Source organism: Elephas maximus, chromosome 24, assembly GCF_024166365.1.
Source record: "Elephas maximus indicus isolate mEleMax1 chromosome 24, mEleMax1 primary haplotype, whole genome shotgun sequence".
NCBI classification, from domain to species: domain Eukaryota; kingdom Metazoa; phylum Chordata; class Mammalia; order Proboscidea; family Elephantidae; genus Elephas; species Elephas maximus.
The window spans coordinates 22,572,875-22,599,499 of record NC_064842.1 but is presented as its reverse complement, the minus strand read 5'-3'; the positions used below and the strand labels follow the sequence as shown (position 1 = coordinate 22,599,499).

Sequence of the window (26,625 nt, the reverse complement as noted above, 5' to 3'; positions counted from 1 at the left end):
AAGAGAACGAACACTGCCCGGTCCTGAGCCATCCTCACAATTGTTGTTATGCTTGAGCCCATTGTTGCAGCCACTGTGTCAATCCACCTTGTTGACGGTCTTCCTCTCTTCCGCTGACCCTGCACTCTCCCAAGCACGATATCCTTTTCCAGAGACTGATCCCTCCTGACAACATGTCCAAAGTATCTAAGACCCAGTCTCGCCATCCTTGCCTCTAAGGAGCATTCTGGTTGTACTTCTTCCAAGACAGATTTGTTCGTTCTTCTGGCAGTCCATGGTATATTCAGTGTTCTTTGCCAACACAATTCAAAAGCATCAATTCTTCTTTGATCTTCCTTATTCATTGTCCAGCTTTCACATGCATGTGATGCCATTGAAAATACCATGGCTTGAGTCAGGCGCACCTTAGTCTTCAAGGTGACATCTTTGCTCTTGAACACTTTAAAGAGGTCTTTTGCAGCAGATTTACCCAATGCAATGCGTCTTTTGGTTTCTTGACTGCTGCTTCCATGGCTGTTGATTGTAGATCCAAGTAAAATGAAATCCTTGACAACTTCAATCTTTTCTCCATTTATCATGATGTTGCTCATTGGTCCAGTTGTGAGGATTTTGGTTTTCTTTATCTTGAGGTGCAATCCTAATTGAAGGCTGTGGTCTTTGATCTTCATTAGTAAGTGCTTCAAGGCCTCTTCACTTTCAGCAAGCAAGGTTGTGTCATCTGCATAGAGCAAGCTGTTAATGAGTCTTCCTCCAATCCTGATGCCCCGTTCTTCTTCATATAGTTCAGGTTCTCAAGTTATTTGCTCAGCATACAGATTGAATAGGCATGGAGAAAGAATGTAACCCTGGCGCACACCTTTCCTGACTTTAAACCAATCAGCATCCCCTTGTTCTGTCTGAACAACTGCCTCTTGATCTATGTAAAGGTTCCTCATGAGCACAATTAAGTGTTCTGGAATTCCCATTCTTGGCAATGTTATCCATAGTTTGTTATGATCCACACAGTCGAACGCCTTTGCATAGTCAATAAAACTCAGGTAAACACCCTTCTGGCATTCTCTGCTTTCAGCTGGGATCCATCTGACATCAGCAATGATATCCCTGGTTCCACGTCCTCTTCTGAAACCAGCCTGAATTTCTGGCAGTTCCCTGTCGATATACTGTTGCAGCCGTTTTTGAATGATCTTCAGCAAAATTTTCCTTGCGTGTGATATTAATGATACAGTTCTATAATTTCCACATTCATTTGGATCACCTTTCTTGGGAATAGGCATAAATATGGATCTCTTCCAGTCAGTTGGCCAGGAAGCTGTCTTCCATATTTCTTGGCATAGATGAGTGAGCACCTCCAGTGCTACATCTGTTTGTTGAAACATCTCAATTGATATTCCATCAATTCCTGGAGCCTATCACCATTTATTTATTTATTCATTACCTGGTGATGGCCGTTTGGGCTGTTTCCAGTTCTTTTGTTTGCCTTAGTTATGCAAAATGGTTCTCGGAAGATTCTGGCACCTGTCTCCTAATGTACATTTGCACGAGTTTCTCTTGGGTGTATGCCTTGAAGAGCAATTACTGGTTTGTATGATATGTGAATATTCAACTTGATAAGATAATCACAAGCAATGCGTGAGAGAGCCTATTGGCCCTCATCCTCTTCCAAACTTGGTATTTTTATGAACCAAGTCTATTTAATGCTACTGTGTTCACAATACCTGAGGCTCCTCCTTCCATCCTCCCTACCCCCATGAGAAGCAGTTTATACCTACTTGTTTGGCAAATGTTAATAAGCCTGATATAAGAAGTATAGATCGATACCTGCTGTCTTCGTCATCCAGTGCTGCTATAACAGGAATGCCACAAGTGGATGGCTTTAACAAAGAGAAATTTATTCTTTCACAGTCTAGGATGCTAGAAGTCCAAATTCAGAGCACCAGATGCAGGGTAAGGCTTTCTCTCTCTGTCAGCTCTATGGGAAGGTCCTTGTCATCAATCGTCCCCTGGTCTAGGAGGTTCTCAGCCCAGGGAACCAGGGTCCAAAAGACTCACTCTGCTCCTGGCTCTTCTTTCTTGATAGTATGAGGTCCTCTGTCTCTCTGCTTACTTCTCTCTTTCAAGAGATTAATTTAAGACACAATCTAATCTTGTTGATTGAGTCCTGCCTCATTAACGTAACTGCCACTAATCCCACCTCATTAACATTGTAGAGGTAGGATTTACAGCACATAGGAAAATCACATCAGGTGACAAAATGGTGGACAATCACAAAATACTGGGAATCATGGACTAGCCAATTTGACGAACATTATTTGGGGGACACAATTCAATCCGTAACACCTGCCAACCTGGAGGAAGGATTTGAAGCAGAATCTCCACCTGGGTTCAGCCTCCCTCTTCCCAAATTCTGGAATCACTTTTGATCAAAGAAAGGGAATATAGTAACTTCATGAAAGGGGACCATTGGCCCACTTTTTAAAGCTGAACTAAACACCCACATATATATATATATATATATATATATATATATATATATATATATATATATATACACATTTAGTCTTTATTTGAACCTCATTTACACAGAATTGAAATTGTCATAACCTTTGTTTTCTGACACAGTATTACAACCAGCCATGGAGAAGGCTCTTTGGCTTGGAAGCTCCACTGGCTGGGGCTGGTCCCATTGAGGCATGAGCTCAGAGACCATTGTTTGCAGCACTTTTTGTTATAGCTTGTTTATTCTATCATAGTTGAATTCCCAGGAAATGGATAAAGGGACTTCTTGCTTCTAAACCCCAGGCTCTCTACTTCTGAACCATTTCCCTACACTAGCATTTCCCTGAATATTTGCTACTTAGATCGTGGCCTATGTGTCTTGCTTATCTTTCCCCCAGCTTCTTTTCCCAGTATGAGACACCCATTTCTAAATGAACCTTTTCCAGGCTCATTCCACCTTTGCTGCCCTTGTTGGTTTCCGATCCACATCCTCACCTCATCCAGGCTTCCACCACCCTAAGGGAACAGGTTATGATTTAATATTGTGAAAGGAAGAGCAGTTTCACAAGCCTTTCACTTTTCCCTCAGTGAGATTTCCTCTTGAATCCCTTCTTTTTTTTTTTTTCCCTCCGTGTTATACAGCTATACAGCCTTCTGAGAAAATTTATTGTATCGTTGGAAATTCTCTGTAAGCTTACTTATCCTTGATACAAACCTATCACTAGTACTGCCCTTACTAAATATTCTTTAACACACAAATGAAAAGAAGACAGAGAGGCAATTTTCATGGTTGGAAGAAAGCGGGGAAAGAGGAATGAGATTTAAGAAATTTGTACTTAAGAGAAGGAAATCACACATGGTAAGATCATGGAACTGTGGTTAGTACTGGGAGGAAGTGAAAACAGCGGTGAAAAAAGATGTTAACACGCGCAGTCTTTATGCCAGGCACAAAGTTACACGATTCCTTGGGATAGCTTGGTGGCTGCTGAGAAAATGACAGCCCCAGAAAGTGAAGTCATTTCAGATTGAAGAATTAAGAGGGAACCCGTAATCTCTTTAGACCCACCAAATAATAAGTAACATGTTTATAATTTGAGCAATGGCTACACTGAAAAATTGGAAAAAGTAAAACAGTATTTATTTTAACAAAATAATTCAACATGTGTTTCTTGGTGGGCATTTCAGAATATGAAATACATGATTTATTCTGCAAAAATGAAATTAAAACACTTTTCAGACACTTAATGGTTTAAAAAGGGGCCCTGATGGCAAAGCGGTTAAGCACTATGCTGCTAACCAAAAAGTTGGTGGTTCGACCCCACCCAGTGGCTCCTCAAGAGGAAGGACTGGCAATCTACTCCCATAAAGATTACAGCCTATAAAACCCTATGGGACAGTTCTTCTCTGTCACATGGGGTTGCTAGGAGTTAAAATCAGCTTGATGGCGCCTAACAACGACAATGGTTTAAAGAGGGGTTACTAAAAAAAAAAAAGAAAGAAAAGAAAACATAAGTGCTTGGATGCCGTTATCGGTTAAATTGTGTCCCCCCAAAATATATGTTCAAGTCCTAACCCCCTGCTGTGAATATGACCTTGTTTGGAAATAGGGTCTTGCCGATGTAATGAAGTTAAGATAAGGCCATGTTGGATTACAGTGGGCCCTAATCCAGTGACTGGTGTCCTTTCGAGAAGAGGAAGGGGCACACAGAGGGAATGCCATGTGATGACGGAGGCAGAGGCTGAAGTGATACCAACAAGGAATACCAAGGATCGCCAGCAACTCCAGAAGCTAGGAGAAAGTCATGGAACAGATTCTCCCCTAGAGCCTTCAGAGACAGCATGGCCTTGTTGACATCTTGATTTCAGATTCTGGCCTCTAGAACTGCGAGAGAATAAATTTCTGCTGTTTTAAGCCACCCAGTTTGTGGCAATTTGTTACAGTAGCCCTAGGAGACTAATACAGATGCTAATGCCCCTTGGAGCAGAGGAGTAAAAACCTCTTTGCAACTTAAAAAAAAAAAAAAATTAAGCACAATAAAAATTATTTAAAAAAAAAAAACCTCTGTGCAGTTAACAGTAGAACAGGACTTGGATCCCCCTATGCTTGCACCAGACCTCTGACCACTAGGCCTTCTAAACGCTGGCCAGATTGGCAAGGGCTTCTCCTTAACTCCAACACACATCAGGAGGCTTCTGAGAACCTACCAGACCTCATATATCCCATGTCTTCACTTTATTCATTGACTGCCTCCTTGTTTTAGTCATCTAGTGCTGCTATACCAGAAATGCCACAAGTGGATGGCTTTAACAAGAGAAATTTATTCTCTCACAGTCTAGGAGGCTAGAAGTTAGGGCACCAGCTCCAGGGAAAGGCTTTCTCTCTCTGTCAACTCTGCAGGAAGGTCCTTGTCATCCTTCTTCCCCTGGTCTAGGAGCTGATCAGCACACGGACCCCGGGTCCAAAGGACACATTCTGCTCCTAGCTCTTGTTTCTTGGTGGTATGAGATCCCCCTGTCTCTCAGCTCACTTCTCTCTTATATATTTCAAAAGAGATTGACTTAACATACAACCTAATCTTGTAGATTGAGTCCTGCCTCATTAACATAACTGCCTCTAATCCTGCCTTATTAACATCATAGAGATAGAATTTACAGTACATAGGAAAATCACATCAGGTGACAAAATGGTAGATATCACACAATACTGGGAATTATGGCCTAGCCAAGTTGATACACATTTGGCGGGGAGGAGGGGGGGGACACAATTCAGTCCATAACACCCCTCAACCTCCTGACTTCAGCTTAAACCTGGATGCTTCTTAAGGACAATGACTCCCTTGAAGACTTATCTGAGAGCCCAAGTATCTCAGAATTGAGAGTTATTACAGTTTCCTTACTTAACCCTGCAACTTCCACCCCTCTAAGTCTCCACTCTCACGTGTAAATATTTGGAGGCTTATGTCATCTACTTATGAGTCGGAATTGACTTGATGGCACTGGGTTTGGGTTTTTCTGGTTATGTCATCTACTTATACCACCTTCTGCCTCTCCTCACTATACTCATCAATCAACCTCTGGGCCACTTCCCCCTGATATTGAAAACTTCAGCTCTTACACATAATCTTATTCTATACCCCAACCCTACCATCACCCTAGGGCACTATCTAAGTTCACACTGTCGACTCTTCCAATCCTAGTCTCGCCATTCTGTGAATTTCATGCTTCCAATCTCTTACACCTCCACCATACTTCAGCTTCCAAGTCTCATGACCACAGCTTGAAGCTGGACCTTGTTGTCCCACAGAAATGCCCTGTCTCTAAAATAATAATTGCAGACCTAGGATTCTCTGATATGAAACTTCCTAACTTTCTAGCTGTCTAACTTAGTTACTGCTACTACATCAGTTCTTCACATGGACATCTTACTTCTCCGTGTTCATCCACTTACCTCTGTCTTCACTTCCATCCCCATTCAGCTTGGAGGTTAAAAAAAAAAGGTCCATAAATTCAACCAATATCTTCAACTCCTTTACATCATTGTCTTTCTCCCCAATCCCCTATGGCCAAATTCTACCTTGCTTGTTTACAACAGTCTTCTTCTTCTGCATGTAAACCCAGGCTGTTCGGTGTTGCAAGAAAAAACAAAACAAAAACATTACATAACATCACATCTCAGTCCTATTGATCACCAACCTCAACTGCATCTTTGATACCGTTCAGCCACACTTCTAGTTTACTGGTTAAGAGCCCATACCCTGGAACTGGATTGGATAAGTTGGAAACCCAATGCCAACTCCACTACTCACTAGTTGTTACTTAGGCAAGCCTCTTAACTTTTCTGTGCCTAAGTTTCCATACCTGTAAAACAAGAAACTAACAGAATTTACCTTATAAGGCTATGATGAAGATTAAATGAATTAGAACAGTGATTAGTACATAAGTACGTCATGGATTGTTGTTGTTGTTGTGGGTGCCATCCAGTCGGTGCCCACCCACAGTGACCCTACGCACAACAGAAGGAAACAATGCCCGGTCCTGTGCCACCCTCGCAATCCTTGTTATACTTGAGCCCATTGTTGCAGCCACTGTGTCAATCCATCTCATTGAGGGTCTTCCACTTTTTCATTGACCCTCTAATTTGCAAAGCAGGATGTTATTCCCTAGGGGCTGATCTTTCCTGAGAACATGTTCAAAGTATGTGAGATGTAGTCTCACCATCCTTGCTTCTAAGGAACATTCTGGTTGTACTTCTTCCAAGACAGATTTGTTCTTTCTTTTGGTAATCCATTGAATATTCAGTATTCCTCACCAACACTGCAAATCAAAGGAATTAATTCTTCTTCGGTCTTCCTTATTGATCATCCAGCTTCCTCATGCATATGAGGTGATTGAAATCACCGTGGCTTGGGTCAGGCGCACCTTAGATGTTAAGGTGACATCTTTGTTTTTCAACACTTTAAAGAGGTCTTTTGCAGCAGATTTGCCCAATGAAATGCATCTTTTGATTTCTTGACTGCTTCTTCCATGGGTATTGATTGTGGGTCCAAGTAAAAGGAAATCCTTGACAACTTCAGTCTTTTCTTCGTTTATCATGATGTGGCTTATTGGTACAGCTGTGAGGATTTTTGTTTTCTTTATGTTGAGGTGTAATCCATACTGAAGGCTGTGGTCTTTGATTTTCATTAGTAAGTGATTCAAGTCCTCTTCGCTTTCAGCAAGCAATGTTGTGTCATCTGCATAACACAGGTTGTTAATGAATCTTCCTCCTATTATGATGCCAAGTTCTTCATATAGTCCAGCTTCTCAGATTATTTGCTCAGCATACAGATTGTGTAAGTATGGTGAAACGACATAACCTTGACACACACCTTTCCTGACTTTAAACCGTCCAGTATCCCTTGGTTCTGTTTGACCGGCTGCCTCTTGATTCATGCACAGGTTCCTCATGAGCACGATTAAGTGTTCTGGAATTCCCATAATGCTATCCATACTTTGTTATGATCAACACCGTCAAATGACTTTGCATAGTCAATAAAGCACAGATAAACATCTTTCTAGTATTTTCTGCTTTCAGCCAGGATCTATCTGACATCAGCAATGATATCCCTGATTCCACATCCTCTTCTGAATCTGGCTTGAATTTCTGATGGTTCCTTGTTGATATACTCCTATAGCTCCTTTTGAATGATCTTCAGCAAAATTTTGCTTGCGTGTGATATTAATGATATTGTGCTATAATTTCCACATTCAGTTGGATCACCTTTCTTAGGAATAGGCATAAATATGGATCTCTCCCAGTCAGTTGGCCGGGTAGCTGTCTTTCAAATTTCTTGGCATAGAAGAGTGAGCACTTCCAGCACTGCATCCGTTTATGGAAACATCTCAATTGGTATTCCATGAATTCCTGGAGCCCTGTTTTTCTCCAATGCCTTCAGTGCAGCTTGGGCTTCTTCCTTCAGTACCATTGGTTCCTGATCATATGCTACCTGTTGAAATGGTTGAACGTCTACCAATTCTTTTTGGTATAATGACTTTGTGTATTCCTTCCATCTTCTTTTGGTGCTTCCTGTATAGTTTAATATTTTCCCCATAGAATCCTTCAGTGTTGCAACTAGAGGATGGACTTTTTTCTTCAGTTTTTTCAACTTGACAAATGCAAGCATGTTCTTCCCATTTGGTTTTCTATCTCCAGGTCTTTACACATGTCATTATAATACTTTAGTTTTTCTTCTCAAGCCACCCTTTGAAATTTCTGTTCAGTTCTTTTACTTCATCATTTCCTCAGTTCACTGTAGCTACTCTACACTCAAGAACAAGTTTCAGAGTCTCTTCTGACATCCGTTTTTGCCTTTTCTTTCATTCATCTTTTTAATGACCTTTTGCTTTCTTCATGTATGATGTCCTTGATGTTGTTCCAGAACTCATCTGGCCTTTGGTCATTAGCATTCAACGTGTCAAACCCATTCTTGAGATGATCTCTAAATTCAGGTGGGATATTCTCAAGTTTGTACTTTGGCTCTTGTGGACTTGTTCTAATTTTCTTCAGTTTCAGCTTGAACATACGTATGAGCAATTGATAGTCTGTTCTGAAGTCAGCCCATGGCCTTGTTCTGACTGATGATATTGAGGTTTTCCATCATCTGTTTCCACAGATGTAGTTGATTTGATTCCTGTGTATGCCATCTGGGAAGGCCCATGTGTATAGTCACCGTTTATGTTGGTGAAATAAAGTATTAGCAATGCAGAAGTTGTTGGTCTTGTAAAATTTTATCAAGTGATCTCCAGCATTGTTTCTATCACCAAGGCCATATATTCCAACTACCATCCTTCTTTTTTGTTTCCAGATGTTTCATTCCAATCACCAGTAATTATCAATGCAGCCTGATTACATGTTCCATCAATTTCAGACTGCAGAAGGTGGAGAAAAATCCTCAATTTCTTCATCTCTGGTCTTAGTGGTTGGTGTATAAATTTGGATAATAGTCAGATTAACTGGTCTTCCTTGTGGGCATATGGATATTATTCTATCACTGACGGAGTTGTACTTCAGTATAGGTCTTGAAATGTTCTTTTTGACCATGAGTACAACGCCATTCCTCTTCAAATTGTCATTCCCAGCATAGTAGACCGTATGATTGTCTGATTCAAAATGGCCAATACCAGTCCATTTCGGCTCACTAATGCCTAGGATACTGATGTTTATGTGTTCCATTTTATTTTTGACTATTTCCAATTTACCTAGATTCATACTTTGTACATTCCATGTTGCAACTATTAATGGATGTTTGCAGCTCTTTCTTCTCATTTTGAATTGTGCCACATCAGCAAATGAAGGTCCTGAAAGCTTGACTCCATCCACATCATTAAGGTTGACTCTACTTTGTGGAGGCAGCTCGTCCTCGGTTGTATTTTGAGTGCCTTCCAACCTGAGGGCTTCATCTTCTGGTACTATATCAGACAATGTTCTGTTGTTATTCATAAGGCTTTCACTGGCTATTTCTTTTCAGGAATAGACCACTGGCTCCTTTTTCCTAATCTTAGTCTGGGAGCTTAGCTGATACTTGTCTGCCATGGGCGACCCTGCTGGTATTTGAATACCAGTGGCATAGCTTCCAACATCACAGCAACATGCAAGCCCCTACAGTAGGAAAAACTGACAGACACGTGAGGGACATCATGGATGGTGGATATTATTATTGTTGTTTCCTTGGTCAGATTGCTCTATTTCCTTCTCTCCAGCAGCTATTTTAAACTTTTATCATGTGCTTCCTCTCCCTGGAGCCCACTTCTTCCTGACCAGCCCACATGTATTTGGCTAATTCCTGCTCGTTCTGGTAGTGTCAGTTGAGTTTTAATTTTTTTCCAATAAGTCATACTTTATCCTACTCAAGGCCCCTGCTTTTGGGTTCAGAGTCCATTCTTCATACTCTGGTAACCGAACTTTCTCCACCATAATATGTACCACCCTGTGTTGTAATTGTCTGCAATCTTCTTGAGAAGCCTGGCCATGCTTGCTTTGTGTTGTATCCAAAGCACCTAAAACAGAATTGGCACCTAGAGGGGGAAAAAAAAGGCATATAATAAATGAATAATAATCGAAAAAAATGAAAATCCTGACAAAACTGTGAAATCCCTGTGGGACTCAATTATGTATTATCTTTGCATCACCCTTAATGCCTAGTAAGGGATCTTTTAATACTTCGGAGTCAGTATTTTTCAAATGATCATTTTTCTGTTTCTTGGAAGCTGTTTTTAAATTTCTAAAAGAATTCATGCTCTTTATCAATTTGCTTTTTCTCCACATGTCAAAATACTCTCACCCTTCAAAGCTCAACTCAAAAGTAATCTTCTCCAAGAAATTTTTGCCAATCCCCTTGTTTGAGGTATTGATTGCTGTGTAACTAACCACCCCAGAACTTAGTGGCCTAAAACAACAGTCTTTCACTATGTCTTACAGTTCTGTGAGTGGTCGGTCTCTCGTGTAGCTGGGACTGCAGCCATCTGAAGCCCTGACCAGGCTGGACATCCAAGATGGCTCACTCCCACAGCTGGCAGTTGATGCGTTTGTTAACATCCTCCATGCTCTTGCCTGGAGCAATTACATGTGGCCTATCCACGTGATTTGTGCATCTCATAGAGTTAGTTACAGGGCAGTTATTCTTCTTGCATGATGTTATGGATTAAATGGTACTCCCTCCCCCCAAATATGTGTTAAAATCCTAATCCCTATGCTTGTGGACTCCACCAATCTGCCAGTTTGTTGTTCTGTGGTGGCTTGAGTGCTGCTATGATTCTGGAAACTCTGCCACAGGCATTTCAAATACCAGCAGGGTCACTTGTGGTGGACAGGTTTCAGCAGAGCTTTGGAACTATGAAGAAAGGTCCGATGATCTACTTCCAAAAATTAGCCAATGAAAATCAATGGATCACAACAGAATATTGTCTAATACGATGCTAGAAGATGAAGGTTGGAAGGTCCTACATGATAGCCTCAGCAGTGGACTCAAGTATACCAACAATTGGAAGGTGGTGCAGGAATGAGCAATGTTTTGTTCTGTTATACAAGAGGTCACCGTGATTTAGAGCCAACTAAACGGCAACTAACAATAACATACCTGTGGATGCAATACTGTTTGGAAATGGAGTTTTCTTTGTCATATTAAGTAGATAATACCAGAGTAGGGTGAGTTCTGAATCTAGTCACTTCTGAGTTATAAAAGAGCAGATTAGGGACAGATGCACGCACATATGAGGTGAGAAGACAGATGCCATTGTCTACAAACCAAGAAACTAAGGAATGCCCAGGACTACCTACAAGGCAAGACTGCATCTTACATACTTTGGATAAGTCATCAGGAGGGATCAGTCCCTGGAGAAGGACATCATGCTTGGTAAAGTACAGGGTCAGTGGAAAAGAGGAAGACCCTCGAAGAGGTGGATTGGCTCGGTGGCTACAACAATGGGCTCAAGCCCTCAACGATTGTAAGGACGGCGCAGGACAGGGCAGCGTTTCATTCTGTTGTACATGGGGCCACTATGAGTTGGAACTGACTTGATCGCACCTAACAACAACAACAACAAACCGCAAGGAAGGAGTTGACATGGCTGAGACCCTGATTTATACTTTCAGCCTCCGTAACTGTGAGAAAATAAATTTCTGTTATTTAAAGCCACACATTTGTGGTATTTCTGTTACAGTAGCACTAGGTAACCAAGGCACAAGATAAATGTCTTCCAATAGACAAGAAGCAGGAGATTCCAGGCCAGTTAAAGACTATGCCTGAAATGGCGTAAGTGTCACTTTTATTGCATTCTATTGGTCAAAGCTACCACAGGCTCTTCTAGGTTCAAAGAGAGTGAAGAAACAAGCTCCACTTTTTGATGAGGGAGGCCAAGGCCGCATTGCAGAACATGTAGAATGGGAGACATGGTAATGGTCATCTTTAAACAATACAAGCTGCCACATCCCTCAAGGCAAAAATTACTCCCCCTTCCTTGTGAGTTCTCTAGGTCTTCACTTACTCCTTTTTTACACTGTTGTCCACCTCTGAGCCCAGAGTTATTGCAAGGGGCCTGTGAACCTATAGACACATGAACCATTGGGTAAATTGAAAAAAACATATAACTCATACATGTTGTTTTAAAGTATATGTAGATGTTTTGTGGTTAAAACAATACATTAAACTGTTATATATTTCTAATCAACACATATTAGAAATGCAAACAATGTGGGGGAATCTGAAAAATTTTTATGTAAAAGTGGGCCTTCATATCCATAAGAGGTGTATTAAACATTGAGCTGTTTGTATAAACTTGACTTTCCTTAACTAAGTTGGGTGTTTACTGGGCACGAGGACCTATCATGGTAATCTTTAGATCCCTAGGATCTAGCATATTAAAGTGTACATAATAGGTGCTCAATAAATTTTGGATTGGCTTGGTTACAAACTTGAAAATAAAATTGCTACCATGTATTTGTGCATCTAACAAATATTTACCAGGTACCACTATGTTGCAAGCACAATGGTAGAAGCTAGGGATAAAATGCTAAGCAAAAACAGTTTGTAGCTTATTGGGGTAGACAGATATTGATTGCAGAATGACCAAAAAATGTAGGCCTCCAACTGTAATAAGATCCTCAAAGGAGAAGTCCATAGCACTATGAGACATCACTAGAGATAAACTTGAGGTAGTTAGAAAGACCAAAGAAAGCTTCCCTGAGGCAATGATGCTTAGTGGAGACTCGCCTGAAGATGGATGGGCATTTACTAGGTAAAGAGGGAAAGGAAGAACATTCTTAGCCAAGGAAACGATATGTCCCAAAACCTCTGAAGGAATTGAATGTGACTGAGAGAAGGCTAGCAAGGCTGGGGCAAAACTACAACATGATATGATTGTGTATTTAAAAATTACGGGGAAAATTTGTGGCCTTAGATGATGTCATTTTTTCCATAGGAAGATTTATATTTGCTCTAGTCGGGTAGCTTTTGTTATACCTATCCTAGATAAATGTCATTCAATCAAGAGTAGAGATGATTCCCAGACAAGATTTAGTTCCTCTGATTATTGGTATATTTCCAATTTATCCTACTCCCAGGTCCTCACCCAAAGTCTGGTGGCTCTACAGGAACTAGCCTTCCTCCTGAGGTCGGGGGTCCTAAACTCCACAATGTGTCCTTCTAGCGTCATCAGTCTGTCAAAAATTCTGCTGAAGTTCTCAGCTTTTCCTGGACTTGGTAGATGTCCCTAGGAGAAAATAGCCACAAATGCCAAGGTCATCTCCCTGGATTTCCTTATTCTAGATTTTAGCCCTGTAATTCTTCACTGTCATCACCTATAGGATACCACCGAATAGATTTTATTCTTATATTTTGTCCAGTTTTTCTCAGCAGAAGAGTTAGTTTAAATGAAATAGTTCACCATTACCTAAAATAGCTGCTTGGGAAGAATAGATTTGGCAAGAGACCAGTTAAATGCTGGTAGACCAGACAGAAAACTTTGTATTGGTCCAGCATGAAGATTAGGACAACTAGGCATGGAGTGGTGAAAATGAAGAGAGAAGGATAGGTGGAGAGACAGTGTAAGGCAGAATTTACAGAGCTTGAAATGGTTTGGATACATAGTGTAAGGGAGAGAGAGGTGACACGATGACTTCTAGGTTTCTAGTGTGACCAACTGGATGGATGAGGTATCATTCACCGATGTAGTGGATATGCAGATTGCTGACTCATTTAGGGGGCAAGGATCACAAATTTTAATTGGATCTGTTGATTTTGAGGTGCTTTGAGACATACGAGAAGCTATATCAATTAAAGACATGTATGAATGAGCTCAAATAATATGTCTGGTTTGGAGATAAAAGTTTTTGCATCACCATGGATATAGATGAGACATTTTAGAAAGAAAGTACGGATTAAGAAGACAAAAGGGACCAGGGTAGGGGTTTGAGAAACTCCCACACTTGATGGTCTTTCTTTGCAAAGGGGAAATTAGAAGGAATAGCCAGAGATGTATGAAGAAAACCATCAGCTGAAGCCAGTGTTTCTAGAAAGAACGTATTGTCAACAGTGTTGAATGCTACTGAAGTTTCATCCGTTATGACCGAATGCAGATGACTAAAAAATTGATGAGGCAGAAAATAACCATTGCAACCTACATAAAGGTATTAGAAAGGCAACACAATAAAGCTTTGAGAAAACAATAGGCAAAATAATTTTCATGATATTAGAGTAAGGAAAGATTCCTTAAAACAAGACACTGAAAGCATTAACAACAAAGTAAAAGATTGATGAATGTGATTATATTAAAATAAAGAGCTTCTCTCCTCAAAATATACCCTAGAGTTGAAAAAGCAAGCTGCATATTGAAAGAAGATATTTGCAAACTTTAAAAATGACAAAGAACCTGTATTCATAAACTATAAATAACTAAAAAACTCAATAGGAAAAAAAGACAGCCCAGTAGAAAATGAGCAAAAGTCTTCAACAGGCACTTTTCAAAAGAGGAGATCTAAATAGCCAGTTAATACATGAAAAAGGTTCAACCTCTTTAGTAATCAGGGATACGCAAATTAAAACCACATACATACCTACAACACCTGCTTCCCAAGTGTAAAATGTCTGAGAACACCAAGGGCTGGTAAAGATGACCTCTCACAAGTTACTGATGGGAAAACATTAGTACAAACTCTTGAAACAATTTGGCCATGTAAATGGCCAAATTGGGGAAGATGCATAAACAGCGATTCCACTTCCTTATATAAAATGCTAGAGAAAATCACATACCTAGATACTAGGATACAGGTTCAAAAATTGTTTCGCAGCATTATTAATAATATTCACAGACGACAAACAACTCAAATGCCCTTCACCAGTAGAATGGATAAATAGTCTGTGATATATTCATACAATGAAAAACTATACAGTAATGAAAATAAATGACCTAGGGTTTACATGCAGCCAAATGGATGTATCTTGTAAGCGTAATGTTGAGTTAAAAAAAAAAAAGCAAGACGCAAAAGAACACATAGAGTGTGATTCTGATTAGATAGTTCTTGCTATAGTTCTATAAAGAAGCAAAAAAGTATGGTTATCACAAAAGTCATCACAGTTTTTACCTCTAGGTAAGAGGGAAAACCTAGTTGCCATCAGTCAATTCCGACTGCTCATGACAACTCCATGTGTGTCAGAGTAGGACTGTGCTCCATAACGTTTTCAAAGGCTGATTTTTTGGAAGTAGATCACTAGGTCTTTCTTCCAAGATGCCTCTGAGTAGAACCAAATCCCAACTTTTAGGTTAGTAGCCGAGCTCATTAACCCTTTGCACTACCCTGGAGATTATAACTGGGGAGAAGGTAAGGGAAAGTTAAGAGAGACTGGCGATGTTCTTTTTTTTTTTTTAACCAAAGTGGTTGGTTATATGGGTGTTTGCTTTAGAATTTTGTTTTGACTGTAAACCATACACATGTTTTACACTCTTCCTGTATGAAAGTCATATCTCACTATAAAAAAGTAAGAGAAGAAAAATCCAAACCAGCCTCTAAAATTATGTCACTTAATCTTGAATTCGTTATAATATTTTTGTAAGTGGTACTTTCCAGTAGCGACTGAACATATCAATGTGAAAAAATGCAGCTGCATGTAGTGGCTTATTTTAGCCACTAAAAAAAGTTCCCTGTATTTATGGAATCACATGAAAACACGGAAAAAAATTGTCTTGATTCTCAGGTTGGATCGTTAAATGCGTGCTTCCTTGCAAAGAGGAATTTCCAAGTTGATGTATATGAAGCTAGGGAAGGTGAGTAAACACTAAACATTGTGAGATTGTGGTTATGATTCTTTGACCTCTTTGCCTTTAGGCTTTCTGAATAAAAAAATATTTTTATTAAAAAAAGAGGAACTGTGAGAGTTTTCGAAACCTCAGATTTTTAAGTTTAATTTAATATAAATTTAATACAATTCGCATTTTCTTTAGAAGAGTCAACAAGGTCTTTTAATTTGGTTCTGAATGTACCAATTCTTCAGCTGTGATCTGTTCATCTTGTACTATGCTATGAGGAAGTATATGTAACACGGAGTCTGCTTCCAATGTCCTAGATCTTCGAGTGGCTCAACTTGGACATGGAAGAAGCATTAACTTGGCCCTTTCTTATAGAGGACGACAAGCCTTGAAAGCCATTGGCTTGGAAGATCAGGTACCTTGTTAATGTATTTTCCATTTCAACAATTGTGTGGTCTTGACCCTGGTTTAAAGCACCATCTAACGCCAAGAACTTCTGCATGAAAGCTCATTCTGAAAAGATTTTCAAACGTCTATGTCTGACATGAGGAGAATGTTTGACACTTGAGTACCTTCGGGGACCCGAGCATGACAGGGGATACTGCAGCCACACTTATTGACCTCTTGGACATTGGGTTGTCAGTGGAATGGGGGGCTCTGCCTACAGAAAGGGGCACTCCCAGGATCAGAGGAGACAGGAGAACTCCATTCTTTTGAGCATACAGGTTCATAATCTCATCCACAATTCTGCACTCCAAAACACCCTGAAAATGGAAAGCTTTTCATCACCCTCTTGGCAGCAAACTCTTTCTATGGTCTCTCTCTCTTTCTCTAATCCCCTTTAGTTTGAATACGCTTTGCTAGAGAAATAATTCTTTATTATGGGTTGGTGTCCCAGACCCCGCTGGGTGTTATGTATCCACTAAACGTACTATTTAAAATTTGAAAAATTCCCCCAAGGGTTTGGCTAAGGGACTGTGGCCCTGTAGTAGATTTTCTTCATGTGTTCAAGGTTGTGGAGCTTCTCACTTTCTATCATATATTTAGAATATTTTAATAAAAGTAGTATTTTTTTCTTGATACTATGGTCACTGACAATATGTCTTTGAAATGATACCAGTAAACCAGTTGGCATGCAGTTGACTCCAACTCTGACTCATTGTTATCGGACGTGTGTCAGAGTAGAACTATGCTCCATAGGGTTTTCAATGACTGGTTTTTCAGAACTAGATCACCAGACCTTTCTTCCAAGGCACCTCTGGGTAGAAAAGAGCCTCCAACCTTTCCTTTAGCAGCTGAGCATGTTAACTGTACTACCCAGGGCTCCTTGAAATGATAAGTCCAGGCTATTTCCATTTCAAAAATCTTATTCCAAAGCGCAGTAGCTGTATGCGTAGGAACACAATTTGCGCTGGGTTTCAGGAGCCCTGACTTTTCTCCCCACCTTTCGTGATCATGAGAAAACATTTAGCCTCTGACTATCAACCACTTTCTTCCATCTGTAATAATATCTAGATGGGTCCAGATAAACTTGAAGTCATGTCCATACCTAAAAGTGAAAAGAAAAAAAACCCAAAATTTTCAGGAACATACTTTTCATTGATTGAGTTTCCACTGTACTGGGCTTCCATGGGGACCCTGGTGGCAATTGGTTTAATGTTTGGCTGCTAACTAAAAGGTTGGCAGTTCGAAACCACCAGCTGCTCCTTGGAAACCCTATGGGGCAGTTCTACTCTGTCCTATGGGGTCGCTATGAGTAGGAATCGACTTGACTGCAGTGGGTTTTATAGGTGCTTCCATGGTCCTTAATTTTATCTTTTAGTTTTTTTTTGAAAATTATATTTTAAAATCAATGTCATCTGATGGATGATGCCATGTTATAGAAATTGATATTATTGTTTCTGGTTTCATTTCAGATCGTATCCCAAGGTATTCCCATGAGAGCAAGAATGATTCATTCTCTTTCAGGAAAAAAGACTGCAATTCCCTATGGGACAAAGTCTCAGGTGGGTTTTCCATAGATAGACTTGCTTGCTTTTTGGTTGTATAAAAATCTAGTTTCTGAAACTTGACCCTTGTTTGTTGGCCCTTCCCTTCTCCTCTAGCCTTATCTTTGGCATCGGTTGCCTCAGTCTGGACTCCAGGAACAGATATACTAGTTAACAAGTTACTAACACCCAGTGGGGTCTGGGGCACCACCCTGTGATAAAACACACTATTTCTGTAGCTAAGCATATTCAAACTAAAAGGGATTAGAGAGAGCGAGAGGCCATAGAAAGAGTTTGCTGCCAAGAGAGTGATGAAAAGCTTTCCATTTTCAGACTATTTTGGAGTACAGTATCGTGGATGAGATTATGACTGTATGCTCAGAAGAATGGAGTTCTGTCTCCTCTGATCCCTGGTGCTCCCCCCTTCTGTAGGCCCAGTACGTAATACGTATTCAGTAAGACTTAGCTACTATGGTTTGCTCTATTAGGCTTGCTTGCCTCTGTGCTTTGCAAAGCTGCCCGCTCTGTGCGGGCCCATTCCCTCCCACTTCCTTTCAATTAGAGCAGATTACCATGTATTTGCTGTCAAGTATAATATGCAAGAGCAACTTGAGAGGGTTTTATGATGTTGTTGCCTTGCTCTAACTCTCTTGCCCCAAATTTGTTTGTAATAGAATTACAGAATACACTAGAAATGAATGCTCTTGTCTCAAATTTGTTTGTAATAGAAAGTGTAGAATAAAGCAGAAATGCATTCAGTACTGTATCATTTCTAAAATTACAGACACCAGATGGTGATGTAGAGTTTACAAGAGAAACTCATTATTCTGCTTTGTGTTTTTCTTATCTTTCACACGGTAATGTACGGAGCTGGAAAAAGTATGCATTTTTATCTAATTAGATTTTCTGAATTTTTTTCCTTGAGAGGATGAGTGTACCAAACATCCATCCACAAAATAATCCAACTTGATTATTTTTATCCAGCAACCAAAACCAGTTGCCGTCAATTCTACCTCATGGTGACCTCGTGTGTCAGAGTAGGACTGTGCTCCACAGGGTTTTCAGGGGCTGAGTTTTCAGAAGTAGATCATCAGGGCTTTGTACCCAGGTGCCTCTGGGCAGACTCAAACCTCTAAACTTTGGGTTAGCAGCCAAATGCATTAACAGTTTGCACCTCCCAGGGACTCCTTAGCCAGCAACACCTCGTTATATTAAGTAAGGTTCCCATTCTTCTGGGTCTCTGGCCCTCCACGGAGCTCCCATTGCCGCTAGATCAGAGCTTCTCTGACTCACCCGGGAATTCATTAAAATGCAGTCTGTTTAATAGGGGTGGGTGGAGGCTGGGATTTTGCATTCCAACCACACTCCCAGACAGTCTCTTTGTTGCTGGCCCATGGGCCAGGCAGACACCATCTTAATGCATAAGCCTGGCAGGGAAGGGAGGGGATGAAGGGACACTGAGCCACCCTTAGTCATATAAACAATTTCAGATGATTATGTCCTTTCTAAATATCCTCAAATTGAGGTCTTCATGGGAGCACTGGGCGGTATTGCCTGGTTACATTTACTTCTTTTACTAAATTGGGAATGGCGTGTAATAATCATCCCACGTTTCTCTTGGATTAACATGGAATGTGCTGGGATTGAGGAAGGCCAATTAATCGTGCCCATCTCCCCTCTAGAGACTGAGCCAACAAAGTATAAATAGACAAAGGGGTAATTTTAGGTTCAAAAGATCAGAAGAGCTAGATGAAGAGAATGACTTGAACCTGAGACTAAAATTGACTATCTCACAACCACTATTATGAAAAAAGAGATGGGGGTGGGGGTAACAGCTTCATCACCAGTAAGTTCCCAAGAGAGAGAAAGTATTGGTGCAGTTCCCGTTTCAGGGCCTTCAACACCTTAGAAGTGGGAGGAAATCATCCCTCCCCACCAATCCTGCCATTTTTTTCATTCTTAAGACCTGAGCTAATGCTAAATTTACAGCCTGCACTCTTCCCTCAGTTTGCACCATTACTTTTATAACTCAGTGGAACATGGGGCCCCTGCGCCCCTTAAGATTGACATGAAATTTGAACCATCAATTCCACAGCTTCTGGAAATCAAGACTGTCCCTGTGTCCCCAGGATTTCTACAAACTGTCAGGGGCCTACCTTCTCTTGGCCTCCTCTGCCTCTTGGCTACCCACTCCCTCACACCTGGTGCTGGTGCTGTAGTATGTTGATCCAGACCTGAAATTCATCCCTTTCCCTCTTCCCACCAATTTCTACGAACATCACCCACTCAAAAGACCCATGAATACACTGAAGACCTAGGAGTCCTGGAGAGATTACATTGCACACAGCACACCAAACAATTTTCAAATCCGTAATGTGCAAAATATGACCTCCAAAATCCTTCTGACCACATCCCCTCATCTGCCCTCCTCCACGTGTTTTTTTTTTTCTCTGCCCTTTCTCTCACCAGTGTCCAGCTTCTGCTTTCCCACTGGTTTCTCACACTTCCTCCCAAACTGCCCTGGAAACGATCAAAATGTCCTCCAATATACGAAGCAGCTCCGAGCTTCCCAATTCTTGCTCTTAACCTCCTATGCTCCAAATCTCACAAGACACTCCTGTGAAGTGTAAAGGGTGTCCCCTTTACTGGGAAACATTCATATCTGAAGGCATTTGGGGTATAGAAAGTAGCCAGTTTTTCTAAAACATTTGAAAAAGTCAGAACTGCAGCTATTATAAATCTCCAAGAGAGATTCTCCAACCTCGTTTAGCTTGTATTCTTTTTTTTTTTTTTTTTTTTTGGTCACAAAGGTCACTTTATAGCTCTTGACCTATTTATTCTTATTCTGATTTATTCTTCATTCCCTATTTATTCTTCATGAAAATGATTCATTCTATCATAAGAAATACTAGAGAAAAGAGACTTGATGGGATGGCTCCCCTTTTTGGTTATATACAATATTGTTTAAAAAGATATGGGGTAGGCTGAACAGAGACACGCCCTGGTGTCTCTGCTAGACTGATGTGCCTGTCACTTCTCAGAGAAGGCAGATGTCAACCATATCTGAGAACAGAACCAGAAAGACTATTTCGCCTCATAAATGATTCTTTGCAATGTTGCCTAGCATGCTTTGCACAACAAGTTTGGTTTCCACTGAGGTATGGTGATTAGTAATATAAAGAAGGCTAGAAAACAGAACTGCGAGGCAGGATATTCAGAGACCTCTGTGAATTTTAATTTACAGCAAAGACACAGGAAGCTCCTCAGTCATTGTCATTGGAGCAAGACCAAGTTATTTTTATACCAAGACTAGATTTACTGTTATTTTAAAACTTCTACTTTTGAATGTAATGAAGGGTCATAAGTTAGTATTTTTGCATTGAATATTGTGATGTTTTATAACTTGGAAACTTATGTGCTTTAACTTTTTAAGCAGTAGATTCACCGTGCGTTGCATTGTGACTTTCCTACCACCCATCTGCCAGTTTGTTGTACTGTGGTGGCTTGCGTGTTGCTGTAATGCTGGAAGCCCTGCCACTGGTATTTCAAACACCAGCAGGGCCACCCATGGTGGATAGGTTTCAGCAGAGCCTCCAGACTAAGACAGGCTAGGAAGAAAGGTCTAGCAATCTACTTCTGAAAATTAATCAATGAAAACATTACGAGTACACAACAGAATATTGTCTGATATAGTGCTGGAAGATGACCCCCCCTAGGTTGGAAGGCACTCAAAATACAACAATGCACTCAAACATGCCAATGATGGTGAAGATGGCATAGGACTGAGGAACATTTTGTTGTGTTGTGTATTGGGTTGCCATGAGTTGGAGTTGAAATGATGGCAACTAACAACAATTGTGACTTTAATGGGCTCTAGGAATGTTTGCCCTCACGCACCCCTTTTTCTATAAAAAATTAAATATTAATTAAATTTTATGACTGTGTAGAACAAAGGTAAATATAATCCAGGCTGTACTCATTATTACATATTTATTTTTATTATATTCATTTTTTTCTTCTGAATTTAAATACATTAAAATACTTTGTAGACTCCTAGATGTATTGTGGGCTCTAGATACTGCACCTGTTGGGCCTAATGAAGTCTTTATAGACTGAGGCTTAAATTTACTAAGGAGTACATGGACGTGATTGGATTGGTTATCCAAGATAAAAATTTAATTTGTAAACCAGTGACTTTTCCATTAATAGTTACTTCAATTAGAAACCTCAGAATTATATCTTAAGCTTTCCTCTTTATCCAACCCCTATCCAGACCAGTTGCCTCCTAGTCAGTTCTATAAAGTCAGATACAACCAACAGCGTATGTCCCAGCCAGGGTCGATCTATATCTACCAACTCCCATCATTACCACTACACCACACTCACAGCTTTTACACAGAAACGAAGTCCTTCAAAGTAGCCCACTTGGGAAATAGTGCATTTATTCTAGTGATGCTGTCATTACTGAAGTTTTCCTAAACTTGGATACCTAAGATTAAAAATATGAGAGTTATGACTTTTTGGCAGTGATAATTGACAAAACTCCTATCTTAATGAAAATTATATTTTTTGCTATAAGAGTAGGGTTTGGTTTTTATGGTATCAAACTTTGAAAAAGCCTAAGTTTAAAGTTGGGCATTGTATTATATGTATTTGGTTTAAGTGCTTAAAAAACATATAAAAAAGAACCACTTGGCTAAATGATTATAAAACTAACCTTGCAACCTTCTGCTAAATAACAAATGTTTCCTATTGCTGAGTGAATAACTTAGAACTACCTTTGTTTATTCTCTCAAAATAAACAGTACTTACTATATTTTTCTTGCAGTATATTCTTTCCATAAGCAGAGAAAATCTAAACAAAGATCTATTGACTGGTAAGTCCAAAGTTTTTATTTACCAGTGGTAATTTTGAGTAAAACACATGAGAATAATCTTGCCACATGATTTATTGGGATTTGTCTACTATTCCTTTTTATGGATATTAAGAACAAGACTATGTATATTGCAAAGTCCTTCTTGAAAACTAGTCATGGTACATCCTCTGGCATCTCTTTTCCTTATTCATTATCTAAATTAAAATCATTTTTTCTACACTTACTGAATTTCCATTGCCTTCTAAGCACTGTAATGAATAAGTTCTCACTCCCCTGTTGGAGAACTCACAGTCTAGTGGAACAACATATTCCTCTCAAACAAGTAACATATTAGACTTGCACTCCTGAAAAATGAAAAGCTGTAGCACAGAGGGTAACTGTTGCTGTTGGGGGCCAGCTCAACACAATGGAACAAAACACAGCCCAGTCCAGAATCTGGATGGGTGATGCAGCCCAGGAATTGAACCCAAGTCTCCAGTACGAAACGCAAGGATCCTACTACCACTGAACCAACCAACCAATGCCTCATTGTGGAGGATGGTAGAAGGATACAAATCACTAGGCTCTTGTCATAATCCCTAGGATCTTGCCTGAGGCCCTGAACTGAAGGTATAGCAATGTGGTTGGAGGAGAGAGTGTAGATTCACGATATGTTGTGTAGAAGGCCAAGTAGATACCATGTAGGGGGTTGGTATGGAGCACAACTCTACTCTGATACACATGGGGTCACCACGAGTCTGAATTGACTAGAAGGCAACTGGTCTGGATAGGGGTTGGATAAAGAGGGAAGCTTAAGATATAAATCTGAGATTTCTAATTTGAGTAACTAAAAAGGCCAACCCAATGGAAAAGTCAGTGGTTTACAAATTAAATTTTTATCTTGGATAACCAATCCAATCACATCCCATGTACTCCTTAGTATTTAAGCCTGGGTCATAATAGGTTTTTCTCCTTGTCAGTATTTGTACTCAGCAGATTTCATTTCCAGCAAAACATGCTATTTCTACTATTTTTTTTAACCAATCTTCTTGATGCAGTTCAGTAGCCTGTGGTTCTTTAGAAAACAACGGTTCCAGAAGGTATATTTTTGTTTCTCCATGGCCCCCAGGACAGAGTGAGTTTGCAATATGTCTACTGGATGGAATTGAATTGTATTGGAGGAGGAATGTGATGGGGAAATTCACTCTAGTTGATTCCCTAGGGACTTAGGAAATAAGGTTTCTGTTATTATTAATTCCTTTTCTTTAGTTACATTTGCAAGACTGTCTTTTGGATTAGTAAATGGGTGGGAGTGGGCTAGTTTGTTAGATGTATTCACGTTGATCTTAAGAAAATAAATGAACCACAAAACAGCTTTTAGAGAAAAAGCAGTTTGTTGTTGGTTATCATCAAGTCGATTCTGGCTCATGTTGACCTAAAACAACCCCTTTATAGAATCCTTTGAATTTATTAAGATAAAAATGATAGCAAACATTCATTGAGGTCCCATGCACCATGTTAAGTGTTTTATGTTCATTATTTTTTCTAACTCTCTCAAACAACTATGTGAGGTGGGAATTATTTTTATCAGTTTTTCTGATGCCGAAATGCAGGCTGAGAGAGCTCAGGTCACACTGTCAATAAGTGTCAGCACCTGGATTTGAATTGGAGCCTGCTTTATTCCAAAGTCCATGCAGTTAACTGCTACAGTTACTGCTTCCAATATTGTATATGAAATATCTGCTGATACTATGGAGCTAAAGCATGGGAAAGGATACAATCTTGATGTGCAAATCAGAAGTTCCCCGTTTCTCATTCGGAATGTGCTACCCAGCATGCAATCTATAAATGCTATAAATTATGTTATTAAAGGGAAGGTTGACTCTTGACTCCAGAACTTTATTCAGCATGTGTGGTTGTTGGGTGCTGTTGATTCATTTTCAACTCACAGTGACCCTACGTGAAAGAGTAGAACTGTTCCACAGGGTTTTCTTGGCTGTAATCTTTACAGAAGCAGATCACCAGGTCTTTCTCCCATGGAGGGGCTCGGTGTGTTCAAATGGCCAACCTTCCGGTTAGCAGCCAAGTGCTTAGCCATTGTGTTACCACGGCTCACTATTCAGCATATAAAGCTTTATTCCTTTACACGGCATCAACTGTGTGAGTCACTCACCCATTTCACACGTTCAATCTGTTTTAAGCATTCATCCCTCCTTAACTGAACAGCCTCCCCTCTGAAAACGTTGTAACTAAATCATTTTCCAGCAGCATCATTCGCATAGGATTGTCTCACCATTTACTAGCTGTGTCGGATGTTAGTAACTTAAACAAAACAATACAAAACCAGGATATGTGGTCAGGTGAGTTTGATAATCTAGTTTTTATTGAGAATCTTCTAGAGCAGTGCTATCCAATATGTGGCCACAAATGCAAGCTACGTGTGTAATTTTCAGTTTTATATCAGCCACATTAGCAAAACTAAAAATGGGGAAATTAATGACGTATTTTATTTAACCCAGTATATCCACAATATTAGCATTTCAATGTTCAATCCATGAGACAAAGTTATTTGTGAGACATTTTTATTCTTTTTTTTTTAATCTTCAAAATCCAGTGTGTGCAACGTATCTTAATTGAGACTAGCCACATTTCAAGTACTCAAGAGGGTCACCGTATGCCACATTTTTCAATGGAGACAAAATAGAATTTGGTTGAATCATATTTTACTACAAGAACATGATTAGTAGTTCAGAAAATGAAATTCACTAAATTTTAATGATTATTAGCAGGCAAATGAAAAATTACTAAAATAATTTGGTTCTATTTATTGAATCCACCAGGTGCTCCTTGGAAACTCTACGGGGCAGTTCTACTCTGTCTTATAGGGTCCCTATGAGTTGGAATCAATTTGATGGCAATGGGTTTTTTAAATTTGTTGAAGAGTTTCAAGCATTCTTACTTGCTTTTTTCTTTTTTTTTTTCCTATCCAGTTCCATTATTCGATGCCAGAATGACCTAGTGTCAAAAGTCTACATTCATGGCAACTTGAATCTGAAGTCCAGAGGACTTGCTGAAAAGAGATATAGAGACAGGCATAGTACGAGGAAAGGAGTTTGGCTGAATATTTCCAATCACAAATAATGCCTTAAATTAGAGACAAATTCTTTGTATATATATAAAAAAAATTATTGTGGTAAATATATAGGTAACAAAACATTTGCTTTTTCAGCAATCTTTACCCGTACAGTTCATTGACTTTAATTATGTTCATCACGTTGTTCAACCATCACGCTTATCCATTTCCAAATTATCCTGTCACCTTAACAGAAGCTCAGTGTCTCATAAGCACTGAGTTTCCTATATACTTGCCCACTCTAGGTAGAGACAACTTTTAAAATAGATGATGCTTGCTTCTTTCCCAAGGTGCCAACAATTACAGCGATGTAGGCATCTGCATAATGGAATTTGTTGGATTTTTTTGAGATGAGAATAACTGATTTTTATGCATCTGTTTTACTACCAAATTATACAGGAACATTGGACAGATATTTGTCAAATTATCGTTACAACTAATTCATTTTTACATTGTGAATAATAAATGCTCTCTATCGAACTGTTCTCAGAAAATGATTACGATTTCAATTTAGTTTAGTGAAATAAAAATAAAAATTTTATTTCCCCTTGTTTTCTTTCTTTGTTTCTCAGCTGTAGAAAAATACCCCAATGCCAAGGTGCACTTTGGCCACAGATTGTTGAAATGTAATCCTGAAGAAGGAATGATCACAGTCATTGGGTAATTGCTGGGTCAGGCTTTTTACCACAGAGGTGAAGGGTTGGCATGGAAAACTGACCTGTAAACTTTGTTCTTTGGCTCTTTTGAAAGAATTAAAGAATTACCAAAAGGGTAATTCAAATCGTTTTTAGATTCAAAGTATTTTAGATTTAAAACAGACCTTAGATACCTTCTGACGCATGTTTACTCAACTTTCTAGAGTGTTCAACACTGG

General features: G+C 39.7%; 1 protein-coding gene across 1 annotated transcript in view; it reads left to right on the top strand.

Annotated features, from left to right (window-relative positions):
• Positions 1-26,625, top strand: part of KMO (kynurenine 3-monooxygenase) — a 55,909-nt gene that overhangs the window by 14,055 nt on the left and 15,229 nt on the right. The window contains 5 exon segments of the mRNA XM_049868497.1: positions 15,723-15,792; positions 16,092-16,189; positions 17,691-17,780; positions 22,591-22,639; positions 26,324-26,411. Coding sequence (XP_049724454.1) covers positions 15,723-15,792; positions 16,092-16,189; positions 17,691-17,780; positions 22,591-22,639; positions 26,324-26,411 — 395 coding nt within the window.